Here is a 24,414-nt window from a genome sequence, read left to right as displayed (position 1 = left end):
AAAATATATATATAAAGTCAATAATATCCATGGAATTAGAAGGAAAAGTATAATATTTCCATTACATACAAAAATACATCATGAATAAGGTATTTAAGTACAGAATGGGTACAAACCAATTCACAGAAGCACAATAAAAACGTTAAAAGCTTAATTTCGTAGCAAGAGAAATGTTTTCAAAATACATACTTATCAATTCTTAAAAACACAATATAACATAAAAAATAATCTTGCGGCAAAGGATCAGCGTCAAAGCATGTATTGTCACCCCAGAGAACCTGACCATTGGCTGTAATGACTATAAATTGCAGCCTCTCGAGTCCCACTGAATATTTAGAAATGGGATCTATGTTCCCTGGCTCAGGTAGTGCTACGTCATTGTCATGTTTTAAAGTAGTGTGTCTTAATTAGAAGGGAACATTGACGTCCAGACCTGACTTTCTGGTGAGAAACATTGCCTTGGTGCCTAGTCAGAGCTCTTTACTCGAGTCTGCAGGTTCTTACTGTCCATACCTGGATTTAAAAGGATGAGAAGAGATTCAGGAGTCTACTCTATACAAGTTACCAAGGTGTGGAGTTAGCTGGCCTCTAAACTCCAAAGGATTTTAACGTACCCGAGGGTAAGGGATTAGGGAAAAATAGTGTTGGTGGCTGTATGGTAGGTTGTCTTAGATGTCTTTGTGGTTTTTCCACAGGGATTTTTAAATTCAGTTTGTTTGTACTGGAATCATCCTGTGCACTATAAATTTGTTCTGTGTGAATTGTTTGTTTGGTCATCTAGAGTTCCTGGTTATAAAAGGTGTATGGAGTTAGCTTTTTTCAAAGGGGCATCTTTATTAACTTTGTTTTTTTGTGGCACTATTGAAGGCAGGCTGGAGTGTGTTATCACTGTTAGTTCATTGGGTAATGATGGAAAAGAATGACCAGGTTTTTGACGATTGCTTCAGACGGAAGTTGCTTAAACTATTGGTTCTGATGATTGGCTGATTAAGAATGGCTTAGATGGGTGAACAGTTGATGAATAATGGGATGGCACAGTGATAGCATGGGGCTGGAGTATGGCAGTCGATATTGGCCATAAACATGATATCTAATTTAAGGGTGTTGTGTAGTATTCTCATGTTGTGTTATTATATATTATGTTATCTTGTTCCCAGCTGCTCAGCCAGCGTGAATGTTCTGTGTGGGATGTTGGTGTGTGGGCCATGATTGGAATGCATGAGTGACTGGGTATGAGTGGTGACCGTTAGTGGAAGGGCTGAACAGCTAGCAGGTTGCTCCTGGGGGAGCTGGCCTACAGCACTTATACACCTTCTGATGAGGACTTATAAACTGCTGTACAGGATCTATTCTACTTGTTATCATCTTGAATAAATCTACTAAAACTGCATCTACCAGCGTGGACTACGTTACTACATTTATTTTGGCGACGAGTTGGAGACCTTCCCACGTGTTAAAGTTGGTCTGAGGCTACCTGGAGATGACATAGCGTCAAGATGTACAAGGTCAGAAAACCCAAAGAAAAATTCAAACAAAGTCTGAGTCAAAGGAGGCAACACGGAAACAAAAGAAGCCACAAAGAAATCAAAGGAAACTGGAACAGTACACATTGCAGCCCCACCAGTGTCCATCACAACGGACAGCCCCTACTCAAGCGTGCCGTACCCCGTCTCAAGAGGCCACAACGACAAGACCTGAGCCTTCAAGTACAGTAAGCCACTACTTTTATATCATGGATGCCGCACAGTATGTGACTTGCACGTACATTTTTTACCAAACAATTCTTACAAACTTTACATGTGTGTGCCTTATTTCTGCCTGCGTTGGAGCAGAGTTCCCTACACACTGGGACCTGCACAGAGTCACACATGAAGGTGCGCAAACAGATTTACATGGACTTTTCCATAGGAATCACGAGCTGCTGGGTGTCTTTAATCTAGCAGTGGCTGGCAGAACGGTAACAAGTGAGAGGACGTTGGGGCCACACACCAGCGATGTCTTTCGAGCCCTTGGGGACTAAGAGAGGTGAGACATGATCTGTCTTTGATTTTTGTACTTTACTGAGACCTCATGTCTGCGGCATTTTCTATACGCCGTTTTCTAGTTAAAAAAAAAAAAACATGGCACGAGACCATTCTACTTTTTGGATGTCTTTTCACTGGATAGTGGTTTTGTCACACTGGCACAGAAAACCTCCCTTAAGTTTTGCCCAGCATTGTAGAGGCACTTTTGGACAAGTTAGGAGTGTTTTGTCGACCTCGGCTGGGCACATCTTGCTACATTGGACATGTTTGAAATTTGCCCTGGTACTGGCGCAATTGTTGAGACATTGCAGGTGAGACATTTTCTGCCTTTTATTGTTGGTTGTTGCTTGAGCCATCCAGATCACAGAGGCAGTTAAACAGTCCTTACGCAGATTTAAAACGTAGGCGCGTGTTGCCTTTATGCATGCGCACACCTACCGTCATCTTTCACACGTGCGGAGTTCTAGCTTCAATGTCTACGTCACCTTGATCCCGGTGAGCTGCTTGAGAACGCTTGCCAGCATAGATGTGGCGTGAGCCACCCCGTGCGCGTCAACACTGCGTGACGCCATGTTGGATTTTCTTTGCTTTACAATAAAGTTAATCGGAAGTTTATGCTGACTGGGAACATCGCAGAGAGTTCATCTGCTTCTTTTCAGTCTTCCTATTTGTAGGTGTATCGTCTTTGGAGCAGCGCGTTATTTCAGGTACTTTTTCATTTTTATTCTTTGTGCATGGACGTACACAGTGCACAGTTGGGCAGCTGCATCTGCATGGAAGTACACAGTGCACAGTTGGGGAGCTGCTACTGGTTCTTCACGCTGACATATTGCTTTTGGCTCCTCTTCATTTTTCTTTGCCGCATATTGCATTGGAACATTCAAAACTTTGACAGTGGACTTTTTTGCATAGTTATGCATCCGGGTGACTTTGACTTTTGGCGTCTGGAAGTTCCACTTAACCATCGAGGATGTTCTACTCGGGTGAGAGGTCGCTCACCGGCGAGTGCACAATTTAAAATGTTCTACAGTTATAGTATGAGTATCCCAATGACCTACGGGATACTTTTCCTCTTTTGCAATGCCACTGTCAACGTTTTCTCATTCTTGGGTTGTCTTTCCTATGGAGTGATTTGTATTTACACTGTCCCTTACATGAGGGTTGACTCAAAGGTTTTGTTTACCCTCTTGCACATGAATGGGTTTTTAGTCCCATTTTCACACTATTTTACACTGTACCCCTACGTAAGGGTTGAGTCTAAGGGTTCTTTACCCTTTTTGTCCTGTTGCGAGGAGTAATTTTCCTTGTGTGCGTAAGACACCTTGTGCCGCACGTTCTATTTTTGTTGCAGGGTTTGGTTCCCTGTGTGCGTAAGACACCTTGTGCTGCATGTTCAATTTTGTTGCAGGGTTTGGTTCCCTGTGTGCGTAAGACACCTTGTACCGCACGTTCTATTTTTGTTGCAGGGTTTTTACCTTGTGTGCGTAAGCCACCCTGTGCTGCACTTTCTATTACACGTTGTTCCCTGTTTGGGTGGGGGCAGGAATTTGAGACATTTTCACATTTTAACTTGGTTTTTCTCCCTACATGGGAGTGTACACGTTTTTTCTTCTCACATGGGGAGCATACATATTGAGTTTCATATTTATTTCCTTTATTAGAGGAGGGGGGTGGGTATTATGTATTTATCTTTCCTCCTTGTTTAGTCCTTATCCCTCTAGTGATGTGTTGTTTGCCGTTCATCCCTGGGTTACGGGCTATTTACTCATATTGTACTTTGATTTATATCGTTTTTAGTTTGGTTTCATTATTCTTCTGTTTTATAAGAAAGAGATCATGTAGTATTCTCATGTTGTGTTATTATATATTATGTTATCTTGTTCCTAGCTGCTCAGCCAGTGTGAATGTTCTGTGTGGAATGTTGGTGTGTGGGCCATGAGTGGAATGCTTGAGTGTCTGGGTATGAGTGGTGACAGTTGGTGGAAGGGCTGAGCAGCTAGCAGGCTGCTCCTGGTGGGGCTGCCCAACAGCGCTTATACACCTGCTGATGAGGACTTATAGACTGCTGTACAGGATCTAATCTCCTTGTTATCATCTTGAATACATCTACTAAAACTATATCTACCAGCGTGGACTACGTTACTACATGTTGCCTAGGTTGTGAGCATCTGTATGGTGGGAAGTGGGGGCGTTCGAGGAGCTGGAGTTCATTAAGTGTGTCTATGAGATCTTCTTTTTCTAAGCGGTTGGGTCACCTCGTAAGTTGAAATACCTGAGTTAGAAGGTTGTTGCTTTGATTGATGACAGTGATAGTGATGAGGTCTTCTTTGAGGAAGGTATTGTTTTCAGGAGGTAAATAGATGAATGCAAAGTAGGTGCCATGTGATGCATTGATGGGAATGTGGCTACCGAGCAATGCAACGGAGGCTAGATCAGAGGGCTCCCAGATCAGTCAAGGCCATAGCCAATTGTGGCAAATGGAAATCCCCCCAGCGTGCTGTGTGCCAGGGGATGAGGGTACCCAGCATGTCAGTGGGGGAGAATTGAGCGTTGTCTGCGACGTTGGATGCATTAAAAGTGCTTAGGGTTGTGAGATCTGTGTTTGCATGTTTATGTGAGTTTAGGGACTGTGTATGATGTGCCTGAGCTTAGACATGTGATGAGGGGTATGGGTTCTGGGTATAGGTACTTTCCAGGACCAACTGGGGGAGGCACAGATTCAAGGGCATCTCCCATATTTTTTTAACCAAATGGTGCAGTGACAAAGAATGCTGCTTATTGGTTGACTGTCTGCCTGAAGGGGGACAAACGCATGGGCTTCTTGGATGATATTGAGGCTTCAAAAGGACTGATTTTCCATTTTTTCCGGCCCTTTATACAGTAAATAGTGGCTGGTCACTCAACTGAATACTTGGAGGTGGGTGGGCTCACTGTACACCTGGCCACAGGAACCTCTGGGGTGACTCTGAGAGATAATCTCAATTTTATTTACATAGTTTACTCTCCTCAGTGGAGCTAATGTATGTTTGATTTATTGCTAATGAAATATGTAGCTGACACTACAAGAACTTTTGATGTTTGCCTTTAAGGACAGAAAAGCAAGTGGAAAGCAGAAAAAGAAAAAAGTTAACTTGTCTAATCTTCACCCTGATGCTCCCATACGACGGATCCTGGGATCACTTCAATTGCAGATGGAGAAGCTGGTTGGAGGAGAGCCAACCGTCGATACAGTCTGTGACTTTGGGGTGTTGGCTACGACGGCAACCGTGGAAACTGCGAAAAACAAAGTAAGGCATTTTATAAAGGTATTGATTGGTTAAAATAAACGACAAAACATTTACTGATTTACAGCTCACACACAATAGCTACAGTACAGAAAAGTATGCCAAAAAGACCCCATATGTCTTATTCCTTATTAATTATTTAACCCAACACAATCACATCCTCTTTTCTCCTCTCCCTTTGCATCTCTGGGAGTGGGGCGTAAAACTACTACTGGTGACGTATTCCTCGTTGAATGAAATTCATTTCACCCACAGAGTACTGATAAGCCGCTGGCATGTGCTAACAAATTTAAAATACTTCTGATGAAATTAACTTGATTTATTAATTTATTTTTTAATTCTTGTTAAATGCTTGTCGGATCATTGTACAGAAACCTTAGAAAGTTCTTTCTCGTACAGAAGTGGATTGTGATCCAACAGCCGAAGCAGCCCCTGCCACAAGCCAGTCAGTCTGCCAGCCAAAATCCTTTTATTCGGTTTATATGAAAATAACCCATACAGCACACTTAAAAACACAGTAACACAATAAATACACTGTGCCAATAAAACATTAAAATCATGTTAAGGTCAAGTTCATCAATTCAAATGCAAGATAAAAAGGAACTGTACAGAATTAATTGAGCACCCTTCAATCACAGCTATCAGCAGTTCTGTGAAAGCCTCAATTTGAGTGGCCCTCTCAAACAAGCATTGGCATAGCCAATATGTCTCGCTTTTGGGGCCTTATAAGTATTTAGTTATGCAGCACAATATCCATGCAACAACATTAACTGTTGCATGGCTAAACACTTATAAGGTCCCAAAGGCGAGACCTATTGGCTATGCCAATGCTTGTTTTTCTGTGGGAGGCTCAAAGCTCACCCTAGCCTGGAACTACAATGTCACTCTTTTTTGTTTTGTGCGCTTATGAGCACGCACGTTGCCCTGCATGGAGTGTGGCTCTCGGAGGGCCCAACTCTTATGGGGTTGATTTTTAGGTACAATGCGGTGGTCAGAAGCAAACCTCACTATAAGTAGTGTGCGAATGGGGTTTATGGGGCGGAGAGTCTGGGTGAGTAGTTATTCTGTGGTTCCTCAGCTGAGGATTTTAGGTTTGTTGCGTGCACCACACTGCCGGAGGGTGCTAGCTTTGCAAAGAGACAAGTATTTACATTTGAAAGGAGGGGCAAATATATGTTTTCTACTGCAATGAATGGGACAGAGTATTTTGGAAGTGCCACAGAAAAAAAGGTGATACATTGTTGTCAGGAAAATAAGTTTAGGACCCGCCAGACAAGGATCTATCGAGTTGCCCTCTGTGTTCTTTAAACATATTTTATTGAGTTTTGTCAGCATACATAAATATCACACTTCCAGACCCATGTTCTATCTCCTTTGTCCAAGTTGCCGTGGACTGGCGAGTCACGTAGCCGTTGATTGCCCTCTCATTGTCCATACACTCATTCTTTGTGTTTATGCACACACACACACACACATATAACCTCCCCCCACACACACACATTCATCCCAAATACCCACCAGTGTCTGAATGCTTTATTTCTACACACATGCACAATATTCCTACACACATAGACAAGCACATAGGCAGAGTCCCTCTATGCACTCACCCATTGCATGCCCACAAAAAGCTCTCTTTATGCTCTCTTTATGCACTTGCACACAGCCACACACTATGGCAGTAAGCACACGCACAGCACAATCTTTAATGTATGCACACATGCTTCGTGTGCGGACACACCAGAACAGGCTTTCTGCAGGGACTTATAGGCCATGCCTGTTTGCCAGCATCTACACTCTCCCCTTTACAGACATACGATGCTCTGGTACGTCCTCACCCACACCGTCCATGTTCACACCTTCCCTCCTGCCCAGGGTTGGACTGGCCTAACGGGCACTCAGGCAATGTCCGGAGGGCTAGTCTGACAAGTCAGAGTGTAAGACAGTTTTTCTGTCTGATTGTGGCCTGTTTTATTATCTGCTGGGCCGGTTTTTATTGTGTATTTCCCTGATATTGTCACAACCGTTACCTGCAGCAAGCACAAATGCATGCAGTCTCCAATTCCCTTTATTCTCTCTCATTTCTCTCACGCACACACACACACACACACACACACACACACACACACACACTGCTTATGTTGACATTCACACTCTGCCTTTGTGCTCCTCCCACACACAATACTCCTGTTCTACACCTTATGGTATGCACACAAGCACCCACACTGAACTAGAGGCACACACAAACAAGCAGACCCACATGCGTTCCTTGTTGAAGTGTGTGGCTTTAGGTTTAGTTTAAATGATTTATGGTTAGGAGTTTAGATTTGAGCTGAAGGGGTTGGACTGGAGGTTTTTATGTGTTAATATGTAAGTACATGGGTTTAGGTTCAGGCTTAAAGAAAGATGTGGGTGTAGCTCTAAGATTTGAGGGCGGTTAGAGGTGAAATCTCAGCCCCCTTGGTTCGAGTTAGGCCCTGGTTTGGGCAGGTTTAGCGGAGATGGTAGTCCAGATCGGATTAGTTCAAATGTCCAACCCACATTTTCCCCATGGTGTACACACACACCCCTTTCTCTCAATGGCTACTAACCATATCTGTCTCTCTCGCTCTCTCCCACCCACCCTCCCTTCTACCCCAAATGATATAGACAGCCATCAGGCGCGCAATGCCCATTGAGCTCAAAGGGCTTCAGCCCCCCCGTCGTGTGTGTTAGCCCGTGCTGAGACAGCTTCCCGGGCACACACATTTAGTTGTTTACGGGGCTTTGTTGTGTTTTCACACCTTCTTACAGCCCCAGCAGCTCCACTCTGCCTATTGCTGGAAGACTTAGCCCCCCCCCCCCTGAAATTTGTATCAGCTCCTCCCAAAATCTGACTCTAGTTGCGCCTCTGACAGCCACAGTATGCCGTCAGGCACTCAAGTATGCCCGAAGCACACACTGTTCTAGAATGCCCCCGTTTTTTTCTTTCTTTGTTTAATAATTTTTTATTAAGTTTTCAGAAAAAGAAAGACAATATCAAGTAAATGAGCACATTGTGATTAAAATATAGCAATTAATATATGAAGAAATAACATGAACAAATAGTTTAAGGAAGAAAAAAGGAAAGAAAGTGTTGCAGGGATTCTGCTCATGCACAGAACTATGCGCAGGAACCCAGGACCTCGGTGAATCGTGGTGTACCAAAAACTCACCTCAGAACCCAGAACCCCTTATCCGACCAGCATCAGTGTCCCATTCGTTATCCGATTTTATCGTTTGCAAACTGCATTATAGAACGCAATTGATTTTGACTATGATATAAAACAGACAAATCATCCTGCACAATGTCAACAACAGATGAAACGATATTATCTAACGTATAAATTCTGGAAGACAGGGTGTTAATGCTACTATCTATAACAGCCAATACTTTCTCCATATTGGCTTGATCAATAGCTCGTAATCTGGATGCAGCTTCAATCTGTGATAGCTTCCAAACTTCGTTATAAACAGCATATACCCAACTTTTGGACCTGCCAACCGCAGGACCCTTAACAATCTATTTTGTCGTTCAATTGTGATAAATGAAGTTTAACAGATGCTAAGGTGGAATGTTGCAGCCAAGATTGGCATAACTACCCTACTGAGTAGGTAGTTACAGTATGAGAGGATTCAAAACGGGGTCCACACGAACTTGCGTATACCCCGGATTCAAATCCAGAAACCGATGTTGACAGGAATCTGAGCTTGTTTGCCATATTAACCATCCTTCCGGATTTAATTTGGAAATATTGAAGGATGTGTTAGAAATGTATGACTGCAACGTAGCAAGGGACAGATCAGTATGATTATCCCAATTAGGATAAACACTCAGATCCGGAGTAGAGGGAGAATTTAATTTTTTAGAAGTAGCCAATCCAAAACAGGTGGTCTGAAAAATTGACGAATTCAAAAATAATATGTGGTTCGGGATGAGGCAGGCACGATGCAAAGCTTCTGTTCCCTGTACCTGCCACGGTTTAGAACTCCAAACCGATGTAAGATCGACAGTAGCTTTCCACAGATCATAACCTCTGATTGCCAACTCATCCATAAAGGACTTGGAATACAACAATTTAGTGTGTGTCAGCCTAACTATCGAGGTAGACTCAGCCGCCACTTTAAAGTAAAAGGAGGCAGGATTCAACACACTGAAATCAGAAAAATATGTGAATTTGTCCACTAACGTGGTGGAGCTGCCCAGCCTAGGCTCTGGACAGTGTTCCCATTGCGTATAATTTACAAAATTTCTAAATGTATTTGCTTTGTGAAGGAAATGATTGCCATAATGTTGATAGCAAAACTGCTCATCATAATTAGCAGTATCTAAATACAAATCCTCAGCATCAAACGCAGCATAATATTTCAAATCAGAAAACAGTGCTTCTATGGCTTGAACATCCCAATCATCCGAGCGGATGCTTTGCTTAACTACATCACCCATAGAAACACGAAACACATTTGGCACATTGCTTACTTCAGTGGGACCATGAATTTGAAATTTAACAGCATCCCACGCTATCCCATCCAGTACAGGCCAGGCAGTAATGTTCACAAAAGTCTGGTCCCTTTTCATGATATGTGTATGTGATGAGGAGTGGGGGGGCCAAAGTTCCATCAATTAATCTAATTGTAGATCTTTCTTTCAGGTAGTGTCCATTTATAAGTCGAAAAAACACTACCACAAATCCAATGGACATAAACAAAACAAGCATTTGCAATGCAATCGGTTTCGCATTTACAAGCGTTTGAGCTATTGGCATTGTAAATGACAATGCCTTTTATTTATGAGCATTTTAAAAAAAAGATAAATAAAAGGCATTGTCATTTACAATGGCAATAGATAAAACTCTCGTAAATATAAGACCTATTGTATTGCAAATGCATTCAGCACCAGTGCTATGAAGATGTTTTAAAAAAGCATTAGGAGAGAGCATGCCCTGCCTGCAATAGCAAGCAGGAGAAAGGTATTTGAGAAAATAGTGCCCAGAGTACAAATTGCCATTGGTGTGCAGTGGAGAGAGGCCCTGGCTGAGGACTGCTGTGACGCACATGTCAAGGACAGCCAGCATAGGGCTGTGTATAAATCAGATAGTATGCACCACTAGACAGTAGGGATAGAACTGCCCGTGTCCCATATGTATGCTAGCAGTGTAAGAGCGTGTCTTTATGGGAGTAAGATTATGTTGATGTGAGCACCTGGTTGTTTAAAGTGGGAACGAGCACTGCCAGTATTTGTTGTAAATTGCATTAGTATAGCTTTTACTAGCAACATCTGGCCTTCTTTGCGGATTATGTTATCACTGGGTCTTGGCAGTACACTTCAGCACAGTTCGTATGATAATGCGCATATGGCATAACATATTAGATGACTCTGCCCTTGGCCCTTGCTTTTGCATGCGGATTGTACATTGACATATGTAGTGGGGAGCAATTTGTTATGCCGAGACTGTTGACTTTAAGGCGACTGGCAAGTAAAATGTGTTAAAGAGTATATACATACACCTGCAGTACTTCCCCTTACACTGCACACTGTGATATTCCGTTCTCTCAATTGCATGGCCCTGCAGCTCAGATTTATTACCTCAACTGGGTGTCACGTTTCCTTCTGTTATAAGCAGCATTTTAGCACAAGTGTGTGTAGGTAATAAATCATACACTAATAAGGCAAAATATGGCACATGTGCATGTCATTAGGACAGATGTAACCACCTCTTCTAAAATTGTTCAGATATCGTATGAGGAGAGATGCCACCCACATCTATGCTAAGCACACGAGCCGCTCACACACTCGTCTCTGCAGATCATAACTATGCATGTTTTACCAGCTGTGAATTCTGCCAAATTCTGCGTATGAAGTGAATGGCAACCGGTACATGATCAATGATCTTCTGCCCTGCCCCATGATGTTTGTTGGATGGCAACAGCAAAAAAAGGGAAAATAGCATGGACTCCGGATATGCACACACAAAAAGTGAGTCTAGGTGTGTGCATGGACCAGATGGCTGTTTATCTAGTATGGGGAGGGCATGGTCTGCAGATACAGCCCGAGAAGGATAATAGCTGTGGATGTACAGGTAGAGCAAGTCATTTGTGCTTGGGGGAGCACAACTGTGGATGTGTACACTAGACCTGGAAGGTGATAGGCTGTGCAAGTGTAACCTATTCTGCCTGAGCCTGGAGAATTACGTGCTGGTCCAGCATAAATAGGTTAGTGCATAGAGAACAGGGACGGTGCATATGTACACAGCAATAGGAGATTGTGAGCTGTGGGTGTGCACACAGTTTACAGGTGCAGAGACTGGCGTTGTGAACACAACCTATCGGAGGACATGAACTGCAGATGTGTTCACGTAGCCCGCAGATGGCAATTACATGTGGATGTATGTGCACACGCAGCCTGTGGAGGCACAGACTGGTTATGCACTCATCTTTCGCAGAACATACACTTTGGGTGTGCATAAAATCTGCAGAAATTACAATAAATGGGGGGGGGGGGGGTCCATATAAAGTAGAAAACATAGGGTGTTACTATGCAGTGTGCGCACCAGAGTTTACCAGAGTTGGGACAGAGACTGCACCCGCCTTGAGGATGGGGTCGGACTATATAGCCACACAGAGTATTGGGGAGGGGACATTGGAAGGCAAAGACTGTGGATAAGTAAATAATCTGGGACAGTACGTGGGCTCTGTATGTAGTTACAGGGATTTGGGTAATGGGGTGGGCTGCGCTTCTCTATTACGAGGCTATAGGGTCATGTGAATAGAGGCTTGTCGGGCGGCATAAGGACACGCGCCTATGGAACGCAGTGATTATAGATGTGACCATATAGGCGGTTGCACAGAACGTGCAAAGCCAGCTATGACATACTCAGGGAAGGACATGGATCCTAACGTGGGGCCTGGAAGATGAAAGTTACGCCCATGGCAGCATGTGAAGCGTCCCCATGTTAATTTTAAAAACACAATAAAAGCGGCTGAAACTTTAAGTGCGTCGCCCTGGGGAGAGGGGCTGCATTGTAAAAACAAATTATGTAACACCACATCGCTAACAGCACAATTGGCAGACCGATAATTAAAAAATTAAAACTAAAGACTGTTACCGACAGGTAGAGCTGCGACTTCTGTGACAGCCAGGGAATCCACGAACGTGTTGAGTTTTGGCGCATGCGTAGAATATAAGGCAGCGTTTGTATTGCGCATGTCATTAGGACAGGCCAGGCAAAATATAGTGCAAGGCACCAACCAATCAAGGGACAAACAAGCACTGAAAATGCAATAGGACTCGGATTTTCCCGAGTTCTATTGCATTTTAAATGGAAGTGCCGGTATGAAAGAAAGCACGAACAGGAGGGGGTGGGGGGTGGCTGCGTTAAAAAAAAGTTACAGTCTGCGGGAGGGAGCGGGAAAAGACAGGGAACCAAACCGGTTTTAATAGTAAAGGGGCTGATAGCCTCGGAAGATGAAAAATGACGTCAGGAGGCGGGACAAAAACACCAAAAACCATTGAAAATGCAGGGTTTTTCAGTACAGCCAATAAAATGTATGGCCGGAAAGTGGGCGGAGCTTCCCCCCACTATACTGTATACAGCATCTTTCACCGAGACAGCGCGTGCGCTGCCTAGGCGAAACCTAAAAATACATATGAGCACCAGCCAAATGTAAGTCCAAGGGGGAATTAAAAAATGTCTTTTAAACCAGACAGCAAAAAGTGAAACTTTTGATGGGGCAATGGAAGTCATTAAATTAGTGTCAAAGGAGAAGCGTGACTGGTTAACTGTGGTGGATTGTAAAACAGGCAATGGGACATCCGCAGGATAAGCATACTCAATATCTTCAGGTAGACCACCAGTTGTCGGTGGCAACAAAGGTCCAGTAACTGTATGCATCTCGACGGCAACATCAGGCAAGGTGGTAGAAGCTGGAGCCAAAACAGAATCGCAGGGCCAGAAACCACTGGAGTCATACTAAGAAGAATCGGCCACTCGCTGTAGCTCGACATCGTCAATAGAGATGTACCTGTTATCCTTGCGACCAGGAAGTGGAGGTAAAATGACTGTTCGTGTACCCTGCACGCCAAGCACTGGAACCGGTGCACGATAAGAGGGGCCGAACTCCTTCTTGTTCTCCACCTTCTCACGGACCAGACCACCAACTCGAGGTAGCCAGCCGACTACCGGAATCTGAAGCGCAGCATCAGATGTGGAGGGCACGTGTTCCTTCGCTAGACTGTCTCTGGCTTCTTGTAGATTCTGCAATACAGCACAGTGATCATCTACGTCAAAGGGTGCGGCTGACACCGCCATGTCTAGACCATCAAGGTCCGGGACAAACATTTGTATGCCAAAGAGCATCATGTATGGGGTCCGCCCACCCAGAGACCTTCTAGGGAGATTATTAAGAGCACGTTGGACGTTATACAAATGGGCTAGCCAGTTCCGGCTAGTGCCTAAAACCCTAGATGTCAAAGATTGCTTTAAGTCACGGTTCATTCGCTCCACCACACTATTACCCTCAGGTCGGTAGGGAGACGAAAATTTGACTTGGACCCCCAAATTTCTCATGGCTTCTTTGTACGCCTTAGAGGCGAACGCAGGGCCGTGATCAGAATGAAAGGTACCACATGCAAAACTTCCCACAAAGACACGCAAATCCCTGATGACAGTACGGGCATCAGCACTCCTTTGTGGCCATACCCACAGAAAACGTGTGCACGATTCCACTGCAACCAAGATGTACTTGTACGCAGTATCAGAGGTGAATGGACCGCAGTGATCTAAATAAACACACTCTAGTGGTTTATTAGATATATACAACTGAGTTTGTGGTGGGCGCGCCGCAGTTGAAGGTTTAATCTGCTGGCAAATGTCACAGTTAAGAACATAAGCGCAAGCTTGTTTATATAAACCGCACCACCAGTAACGCTGTTGTAACAGAGGTACAGTAGCTGCAACACCGGCATGGGCAGACGCCATGCCCTCGTGAGCCGCTAATATCAAAGATGGTCTGCAGTCCGCGTTGGGAATCAATCTGTCACCAACGTCGTTAATCCTCACTAACGGGACGTTATCAGGACTTAAGCGATAATGGTAACAAGAAGGGAAACCTCTCGGGTAATTCGTTCCCTTCTCTGTAGCAGCAATAGCTGCCAAGATGTCATCATCGATCTTACTTTTCGATCTTGTAACTGCTGCCACTAAGTATGTCGCCACTGCTGTTTTTGCTGCCTCGTCAGCTAGGCTGTTGCCGACAGCATGGACACCAACTCATTGGTGACCAAGAGTGTGAATTACATTCACGAGAGGCAGATGTTCTTTAAGTTCTGCCACTCGAACCCAAAGCATTTTATTCTTAATTGTGCTACCTTTGGAATCATGGTATTCATTTTGAGACCAAAAATGTAGATTGTCGTTGTAAGATTGAACACAATAAAACAAGTCACTCACTATAAGAGTGGTGACCCGAGAATCAACAAACTCCAGTGCAAGAACCAGAGCACGGAGCTCTGCCAACTGTGCGGTACAATCACCCAATGACTGCGTATGCACGACATCAGATTGGAATTCACCATTCACGAAAGTACCCACCACAATTGCGCAGGCCGCTGAATAGGCATGCTTCGATCCAGTCGCCGGTTGTGCAGAACCGTCAGTGTAAGTGAACCAAGGGTAATCCTCGAGCGGGCGCAAGGACAGAGGAGCTGGATGAACAAATTCATACTGTAAGAACTCCTGAGTCTGTAGTGCTGCGTCAAAGATATAGGTGACGTCGGGCGATGTCAAGGAAGTGGCCCATTGTACCCACCGGGGATGCAAAGCTTTAGAATTTGGTACACACTCGCTTTGGTCACTGCCTCAAGGGCAGGATATGGTGTGACCACCAACATGCGTTTCCCTTGCGATAGCGCTCGTTCTTTAAGAATCGCCATCTGAACTGCAGTCAAAACTTTCTCGACAGAGGAAAAGCGCAGTTCAGCCGAAGTGTACAGGTGTGATTTGTAGGCAATGGGGACGGTGTCGCCCTCATTGAACGTTAAGTACGTGAAACCCACTGCGCCTGGCACAATTCTTATTACCAGGTTAGTGTGGTTATCACGCGTCAGTAAGTATTTTGAAGCAAGAAGGTCAGCTTGCAAACATTGCAATATAGCTGAATGTGGTCTTGCTTCGCGATGCATGGGATATTGGGGTTGTGGCTGGGGCGTGGAGCGCAATGAAATCTCATGGCTGGGGGACAATTTATCCCAGCCCACCTGATTACGATACAAAGCCGGTGCTAGCACCAGAGCCCACTCCTCGGCGAACTTCTTAGCTTGGTCCTTTGGCACTGTGTGCGCAAAGGACGGGAGGATCACTTCCTCCTCTCTAGGAGCATCTAAAATGAAAGCCAGGGGCCAGTCTGCCTCTGCCAATAGAATATCATACGAAGAGGTCAGATTATCCCAAAAAATCCTTTGAATTGTACGTTGTATGTCACCTTCAATTAAAAGGACTATATTATACAGTCTGTCAGGGGGAGCCACTGTAGTGTCAGCAGTTTCTACAGTAATGAACGTGTCAGTTGCTGTCGCCACCAGATATGGACGCAGTGCTTGTCGCACTACTGTAACGTCCGCCGCGCTGTCGAGCAGCGTTAGTGCCCATGTCAGATTCTGAAGCTGCGTCTGCACTATCTGTGGCATACCTCGCTGTTAGCGCAGCAACCTTCTTCTTTTGAAACGGGGGTCGTTGACGTGCAGACTCGTCCTGCTTGCCTTTACCGTCAGCCTCACAGGGTTGCTCACGTCATTGGGCACCCCGTCCTCTCCCACGGTCTCTGCCACCGGACTGTGAAGCCGATGTTTCCTGTGAAGAACGAGGAGATCGTTGTTCAGAAACCTGAAATCTATCAGGTGACTTAATACTAGAGCGATCACGCAGATCATAAGTGCGTTCACTAGTCGACTGTACGGGTGAGGCAGGACGAGACCCCTGTTTCTGTTGCTGCTTCGCCTGTTTCTTTGCCCACCAATTTTGTTTTGGAAAATTTGGGCATTCGTCTTTACCAGGCGAGCTCACCTTAGTTTGCTGTACCAAATCAGGAATTATTACAGTTGGTTTAACATCTAAGGCACTGCGGCCTATGGTCCTATAGGCTTCCGCAATTATTTTAGCGAACTCCTTAGGCCTGTCGAGTTCGTCCACGCGGTCCAACTTATTAGCCACTTGGAACTGCATGGCATCGCCTTTGAGGTTGCCCATTACCATGGAAGCAACCACATGGAACACTCCGACAAGCCGCATTCCTAATTCCATAGCAGCCTCCGCACCGTGATTTTCTTGAACACGTTTAATGACGGAGGGAAGCACAGACATAGACGGAGTGCCGAAGCACTTCGAGTATGTCGCGGCAAAGACCTTGCCCCAGTTGTCACAATCGGCCATATCTGGGACTAAGTCTTTCGGCAAACTAATGGTGAGTATCCTGTGTTTCTCCACAGGAGTAGTATGCGGAAAAATCGCTTCCAGTTGGTCAAATTTCTCAGCAAGCCAATAAGGTAAGTCATCCTTATTTTGGGGGCGCTTGCCCATCAACGAATTAACCATAACAGGACTAATAACCAGCGCGTGGTGTTCAGCTGGTTGTCCCGCAATAGCAGGTGCCCCCACCTGCACGTTGCGTGACACGTACTGCACTAAAGCCCTATGTACTATAATAAGGGCTGTGTGAAGGACACGCAACTCAGCCACCGCTACCGTGAGATAACGGGGATGAGGCGTAAATCCGGCCAGCACCGGCCATGTGGCCCCTGGAATCGACAACGGGCCCATTCTAGCCAGTGTAACCGCATGGGGAAGGGCGCCATTAAACCAAATGGTATGCTGCCAGGCAGAAATAGGAAAAACAACTCATAAGGGAAAGACGCATCAGCGCTCACCACAAAAATAACAGCCATCCCATCTTCCGGCACCCCATACGTCGTCAAGTGACGGCGCAGAGGTGCACGGCTATGTGCAGCAATGTCAACCGCCATAAGGACACACTAAAGATCAACAACGAGTTTAATCAGTAGCACTAGGGTTCAGAAGAAACCTTTTTAATTATCTAGCTTGAAAGAACCTATTAGTCTAGAAACAGGTAGGTTATAAATCCGTCACTCCCGTTATCCGGAAACAAGAGTGAGGGAGTCGTGGACTAATATAAGCACTACTAAGGCGTTTCAAATCAATCGACCTCGCGTTGGGTGCCATGTTGCAGGAATTCTGCTCATGCACAGAACTATGCGCAGGAACCCAGGACCTCGGTGAATTGTGGTGTACCAAAAACTCACCTCAGAACCCAGAGCCCCTTATCCGACCAGCATCAGTGTCCCATTCGTTATCCGATTTTATCTCGGCGGTCCCAATGTATAGACAACCCAAAACAAGCGACTTAGTGTATTCTCAGGAATGGTGGGAATCAGAAATACCTGTTCATTATTATTCTCATATCAGTCCACAACAAGAGTAAACAGAGACACGGTAAAGTTTAAAGAGTTTATTTTATAAACCTCATGTCCTAAGATGCAGTTCTTTGGCTAACATAAGCAGACAAATTATTAAAATCAAAACCATCAGCATAGTTACAATACCATAGAAAATGAAAGGAGAAATCATAATAAAATAACAGTGGATTACAGCCACCTTCCTTTCGCTAGTAAACTAATATTATTATTATTAGACTAATAGAAGGTCTCTAGGCTTGAATGGGGAACCCCATACCGTAAAGATCAACTTAGTGGAATCACATCACAGGATCAGGTATACTCTGCTCCTGGGAAAGCTCTTCCTCCGAATGTGTATAAAGCATGCCGTCTGCAATATTAAAAGCACTCGACTTTCAGGTATTTGCAGCTGCGTGCGTGTTATGGCTAAATAGTGGGCCGATCAACCTGAATCCAAAAACATGCACCGTCTAGCGACCCAGACTGTTGCTTTACACAATGTTCAGACCAAGGTCGCAGCTCACTGTTAGGGATGTGAACAACAGACAGTTCTCATGTGAAGCAAAGGCGAGCAAGCATTTCTCAAATAATAACATGTAACTGCAGTGTCGTGTGCAAAAGCAGCAAAAGTGGCAAGATGGCTTTCTAACATCTAACGCGGTTGTGCTAACTTAGCAATGTACGTATATAAATAGCAGTCCTCACTACAAAAGAAATGGAGAAAAAAGAAAGAGAGAAGAAAGAAAGAAAAAAGGAACTTAGAAATTAAGACGCAGGTGCAAATGTAGAAAGATAAGAAGTAAAGGGTAGCCAAAGTAGATCAGATTTAATTTTCTGAGAGAGAGTAAGAGAAGAAACATTAGCAATTCTATGTTCATCACAAATAAAGTTCCACCAAGTTAACAATGATAATTTAGAATTATCTTTCCAGCAAGATAAAATCACTTTGAATGCTAAAGCAATAAATAAATCAAACAACAAAGAAATAGCAGTAGAACTATCCAAAGCAGGTGAGGAGGAACCTAGAAAAACATTTTGTATTGATAGTGGAACATTACATTGAAATATTTTCATACATTTAGACCAAATAGATTGCCAAAGCTTCAATACATTAGAACAATCATAAAGCTGATGAATTAAAGTCCCATTGAAGTCAGAAGAAGACCAACAAAGGGATGATGGAGTAGGGGAAAACTTGGATATACAAACAGGAGTAATAACAGCTCTACTATAAATGAAATATAGGGATTGAGTAATACGGACGGAAATAGAAGTTTTAAATAACTTGGACCATAATTTATCCCAAGAAGAGATAGAAAGCGTTAAAGATAACTCTGCTTCCCAGAGTAATTCTGTATGAGATTTGGAACGTTCAGTAACAGGTAATAACAACATCTTATAAATAGAAGCGGCCTTAGGCTTATGTTCTTGAGAAACACTATATAACGGTGAGTGTGGAATAAGTAAGGGAAAAGCTGAAGGGAAGTTATTAGAAGTTAAATAAGACTGCAAAGCTGTTGATATTAAAAGGTACTCATTAAGAAATGAATCAGGTAAATTATATTGCAATTGTAACTGATGGAAGGGAATAACAGAATTATGTTGAATTAATTGATGAATAAAATCAATTCCCTTCTCCTTCCAATGTTTGTAATAAAATAATTTACGCTTATATTTAATAAACTTATTAAACCAGATGGTGGAGGACAAAAAACATTGATAAGGATCTAGACCATCGGACAAAATATTATATAATAATTGTTGGGAATATTTTAAAATAGGATTATCTGATATGAATGTACAATTGGACATATAGATTATGTTTCGAATAGAAAAATCTTTTAATAGGGAACGCTCAAAAACAATCCAGTGAGGGATAGGGTATCAGCAAAATCATGGGTTAGGGCAAACAATTGACGGATTAAAAATGCATAATAATAAGATTTAAAGTCAGGAAAGCGCACACCACCTCTGTTTTGGGACGTTTCAGTTTCATAAGAGCAATGCGGATATGTTTGTCATTCCATAGAAATTTTGTACAAATAGAATTCATTTGTGAAAAATATGAAACAGGGATCCGAAAAGGTAGCATGGATAATGTATAAAGAACATGGGGCACAATCATCATTTTAATAGTATCTAATCTACCCCACCATGACAAATGAAGAGGGGACCAAGAAAGAAGGAGTGAATGTTTACTCCAGTATTGGAACTTTCATAGATTCCCATAGCTTGTATCATTCCCCGTCGTCGGAATGGGAGCCTCAGTAAATAAAAAAATAACATAGCAGTAGGTACAAAAGAGAAAGAATGGCCTAGGCCTCATCTCATTTTGTTGCATATCCCCCTCTTTTTGTACAAGACACCGAAACACATGTAAAACCAATCAGATTAGCCTCACCCCCTAGAACCTTCCTGAGAGAACCTCAGAGCCTCAGATTTTCTACCGCACGTTTTGCTAAGGGAGTCACCACTGAGCTCTGCTCAGATTTCTCTACAACTTTTGGATTTCATCTTTTTTCTCTTCAGGATGTCAGACAAGGAAAAGAAAGCTTTATTTAAAGCCTGTGCTACCTGTTCTAAAAAAAAAGACTTTGCATTGAGGACAAGCATAAAGACTGCTTTTATTGCTTGTACCCTGATCACAAGGCCACTGATTCTCTACCAAGACTCTGAGAGACAGGGAAGGACGTCTATTGACCTGGTTACAGAAGATGAAGTCACGTAAGGAAGTAATATCAAGTGACAGTGAAGATTCCTCCTCAGCCACATCTTCAAGGAGGTCTAAAAAGAGGGGTAGGTCTTCCCCTTCAACTTCGACTGAACCTCCTACTAAAGCCTTGCAAAAGACCTCTGATAGGTCTGACAGGCCCAGTCCCAAAAAATCTCCTCAACGAGGTGTAAAGGAGAGGGGGGGGGACTAGTTCCTGAGGTGCTTTCTACTCAGAAGGTGAGCCATGGACCTTCTGTTTCCTCTCCACCATCTGAAAAAGCAAAACGTTTCCAGAAACCAGCATCTGTACCTCAGGAGGGAAAATCTGAGAAGAAAATCCGTCCGTCGACGACGGCAATATCAGGTACGTCGACGACGGCATCTAAAATTCACCAGGCGTCGATTCCAGCTCCGTCGACGGGCCCGTCGTCAAGAGCTTCGCCTTCGACGACGACTTCGTCTACGCTACAGGTACCTGTCACAATGTCGTCGACGATGTTGACAACCTCGATGATGATGACGCCGACGATGGTGTTTCGACGGCGACGATGTCGATGACAACATCTACGATGGTACTGACGACGAGCTCGTCGACGGTACCGTCGACGATCAGCCCATCGTCGTCGACAATCCATTCTCCATCGACAATGCTTTCTTTATGATTTTAAGGAGCCTTACAGAAAATCCATCCGTTCCATCCCAATTGTGGAGCATATATGGAGTGAGGGAATAAAGGTGATGTAGTCTCCAGCTACCATCATCCCTGTTCTTCCGTGGCTGGAGAAAAAATATAAGGCTCCTGACGATAGTCCTGCTTGCCTGGTTGGTCAACCGAAGCCGGATTCTGTTATCTCGCAGGCGGCTCAAAGAAAGTCAAAGAATCCATCGGCGCCCCTTATCGCACCACCGGATAAGGAGGGTAGGTGCCTAGACAATGTGAGGAAGAGGTTTTCCTCTATGTCCAGCCTCCTTGTTAGAGCTGCCAATGCACTAGCAGTTTTGGAACGATATGATCGCCAAAAGTGGTGCGATTTATCTCCATATTTGGATCAGCTGCCAGATGGTTCCAAGGCTGACGCGAAGAAGATCCTGGAGGAAGGAGAGCGGTCTTCTTCAGAAATCATCGATTGCGCAATGGACATTGCACCACTGCTTTTCGCGCCTTGGCAGGTTCAGCTGTTCTAAGACGGCAAGGCTGGCTTCAGGCTACCTGGTTTCGCCCTGAAGTTCAGAATAAGATCTTAGATTTGCCATTTGATGGAGACATGCTTTTTGGGAAGCATGTGGACAACGCTATACAGGACATCAAAAAAGACACAGAAACTGCAAGGTCCCTGGAGACATTGCAATACCGCAAAGTGCCTTTTCGGGGTGCAAGAGGAAAAGGTTTTTCTACATACAGAGGAGGATACCAACAGCGCTACTCCTCCTAGTCACAGTCTGCACAGTCGTACAAAACTTAAGTACTCTCAACGCCAAGGCCATTCGGCGTCTTTTCTCTCGCCAGACTTCAAGAGGATGACAGGGGCGTCAGGGGAGAGATACTTCTAAACGCCAATAGCAGCTTCCCGGCTCTGCCTACTGTTCCTTCACCCCCGGTAACATCAGTGGGGGCAGGATATCACAATGTCTCCACAGCTGGAAGATCATAACATCAGATCGGTGGGTCCTCAATATCATCCGGTTTGGCCACACATTAGAGTTTCAACACCTCCCACCTTCCAGAGCCCCTCGCGCCACCGAATCAAAACATCTACATCTTCTACGTCTCGAAGCTCATCAACTGCTCATCAAAGGAGCGATAGAGCCAGTACCTCTATCCCAATGAGGAAAAGGGTTCTATTCCAGGTTTTTCCTGGTTCGCAAGAAGGAGGAAAAATGGCGCCCTATCTTAGACCTGAGGAAGCTCAACACCTATCTCCTAAAACTCTCGTTTCAGATGGTATCTCTTCAGGATATCTTGTGTCTCCTGAATCCAGGCGATTACATGGCAACTCTGGATCTCGAGGACGCATACTTCCATGTTCCTCTCCACCCAGCCCACAGTAGCCAAGAGCCACTTTCAGTTCAAGGTCCTGCCTTGTGGACTCAGATCCGCTCCGTGGATATTCACAAAGGTATTGGCCCCAGTTGCAGCGTTTCTCAAAAAACAGTCTCTACAGGTTTTTCCCTACCTGGACGATTGATTGATAAAAGCTCCATCTTCTCAAGCAACTACAAGGGCAGTCGAAAGTTGCATTCAGCTTTTCAATCATCTGGGTCTTCAGCTCAACAAAGACAATTCAGTCCTTCTTCCATCCAGGTCGGCCAAGTTTCTAGGGTCCATTCTGGATACAACTTGTTGCAAAGCTTTCCCATCAGAGGAAAGACAGAAAAGGCTGATTCTTTCCGCCCGTCAATTGCAAAGAAGACAATCTCTGTCTGTCCGTCTGTACAAATCTCTCCTAGGATCAATTTCATCCTGAATTCCCTTAATTCCGCATTGCAGACTTCGTATGCGTCCCTTACAAGAACAACTGGACATGCAAGGGCACCAGGCCGGAAGGCACATTCGACGACAAGATAATAGTCACTCGTCTTATGAGAGAGGCGGTCAACTGGTGGACGATCAAAGACAATATCTCGAAAGGTCTCACTTTCAAGGTTGCTCCAGCTCCTTTGATACTGACCACGGATGCCTCGCTAGAAGGCTGGGGAGCGATTTTGCAAGACCTTCAACTAAGCGGTCACTGGACACCCGAACAGCGCACTCTCCACATCAATCTTCTAGAGCTCAAGGCGATTCATTTGGCTTTACAGGCTTTCCTTCCGAGGATTCGGAACTCCACCGTCCTGGTCCGTACAGACAACACGACGGCCATGCATTATGTGAACAAACAAGGTGAAACAAGATCTCAACTTCTTTCCAAGGAGGCCCTAGAGATCTGGGAATGGGCAATTCTTCAAAAAATCGCTCTCTCAGCAGAACATCTTCCAGGTACCCTCAACACAACAGCAGATAAATTGAGTCGTCTGAAGTCAATCTGGCACGAGTGGGAGCTGGATCAGGACACTCTCGACAGTATTTTCGTACATTGGGGCACTCTGTCCATAGACCTGTTTGCTACCCCAGACAACAGGAAATGCCGGTTTTATGCAAGCAGGGATCACCATCGAGGATCTTTGGGGAATGCTCTTTCGATGGCCTGGTCAGGCGCATTTGTTAACGCCTTTCCGCCAATTCCCCTGATTCCAAGATTACTCAGAAAACTCAAGACGGAACCCTGCACAATGATTATAATAGCACCGGCGTGGCCCCGCTAGTTCTGGTTCACAGAGCTTCTCCTACTCTCTCAAGATCAGCCGGTTCACCTGCGTCCCATTCCTTCTCTATTGACAATGTCCCAGGGCCAAGTAGTGCATCCGGATCCAAGCTCACTTCAGTTGACAGCGTGGCTCCTGAGCACCGAGAATTCCAGAGTTTAAATATCCCTCAAGAATGTAAAGAGGTTTTAGCTCAAGCTCGTGCACCAAGTACAAATAAGACCTATCGCTCAAAATGGAAACGTTTCTGTTTGTGGTGCCACTGAGAAAACCTTCATCCGTTCTCTTCTGCGCCTCATCAAATATTGCCCTACATTCTGTCTCTGGCCAAGTCAGGTCTTGCACACTCTTCCATCAAGGTACACCTGGTGGCCATCTCTAGATTCAGACGGACAGCCTCTGGCTCTCCCCTCTGGTCTGCAAGGATTGTCAAACAATTCCTGAAAGGACTCTTTAGAGTTTTCCCTCCAGTTCGACCTCCGCATCCAATGTGGCAACTCAACTTGGTTCTTGCTCATCTCATGAGACCTCCATTTGAGCCTATTCATAAGGCGGATCTTACATGTCTGTCATGGAAGGTGGCCCTCCTTCTAGCCTTAACATCAGCCA

The 24,414-nt window shown here is 44.6% G+C and overlaps 1 protein-coding gene across 1 annotated transcript in view; it reads left to right on the top strand.

Moving 5' to 3' along the window:
• LRRC43 (leucine rich repeat containing 43) overlaps positions 1-24,414 on the top strand; it is a 528,148-nt gene that overhangs the window by 440,143 nt on the left and 63,591 nt on the right. Inside the window, exon 10 of the mRNA XM_085632775.1 lies at positions 5,114-5,311. Coding sequence (XP_085488901.1) covers positions 5,114-5,311 — 198 coding nt within the window. The remainder of the gene's footprint in view (positions 1-5,113; positions 5,312-24,414) is intronic.

This window comes from Triturus cristatus, chromosome 11, assembly GCF_964204655.1.
Source record: "Triturus cristatus chromosome 11, aTriCri1.1, whole genome shotgun sequence".
In the NCBI taxonomy this organism is placed as follows: domain Eukaryota; kingdom Metazoa; phylum Chordata; class Amphibia; order Caudata; family Salamandridae; genus Triturus; species Triturus cristatus.
The sequence above is the reverse complement of the archived record's forward strand: the minus strand, read 5'-3'. Positions and strand labels throughout refer to the sequence as shown.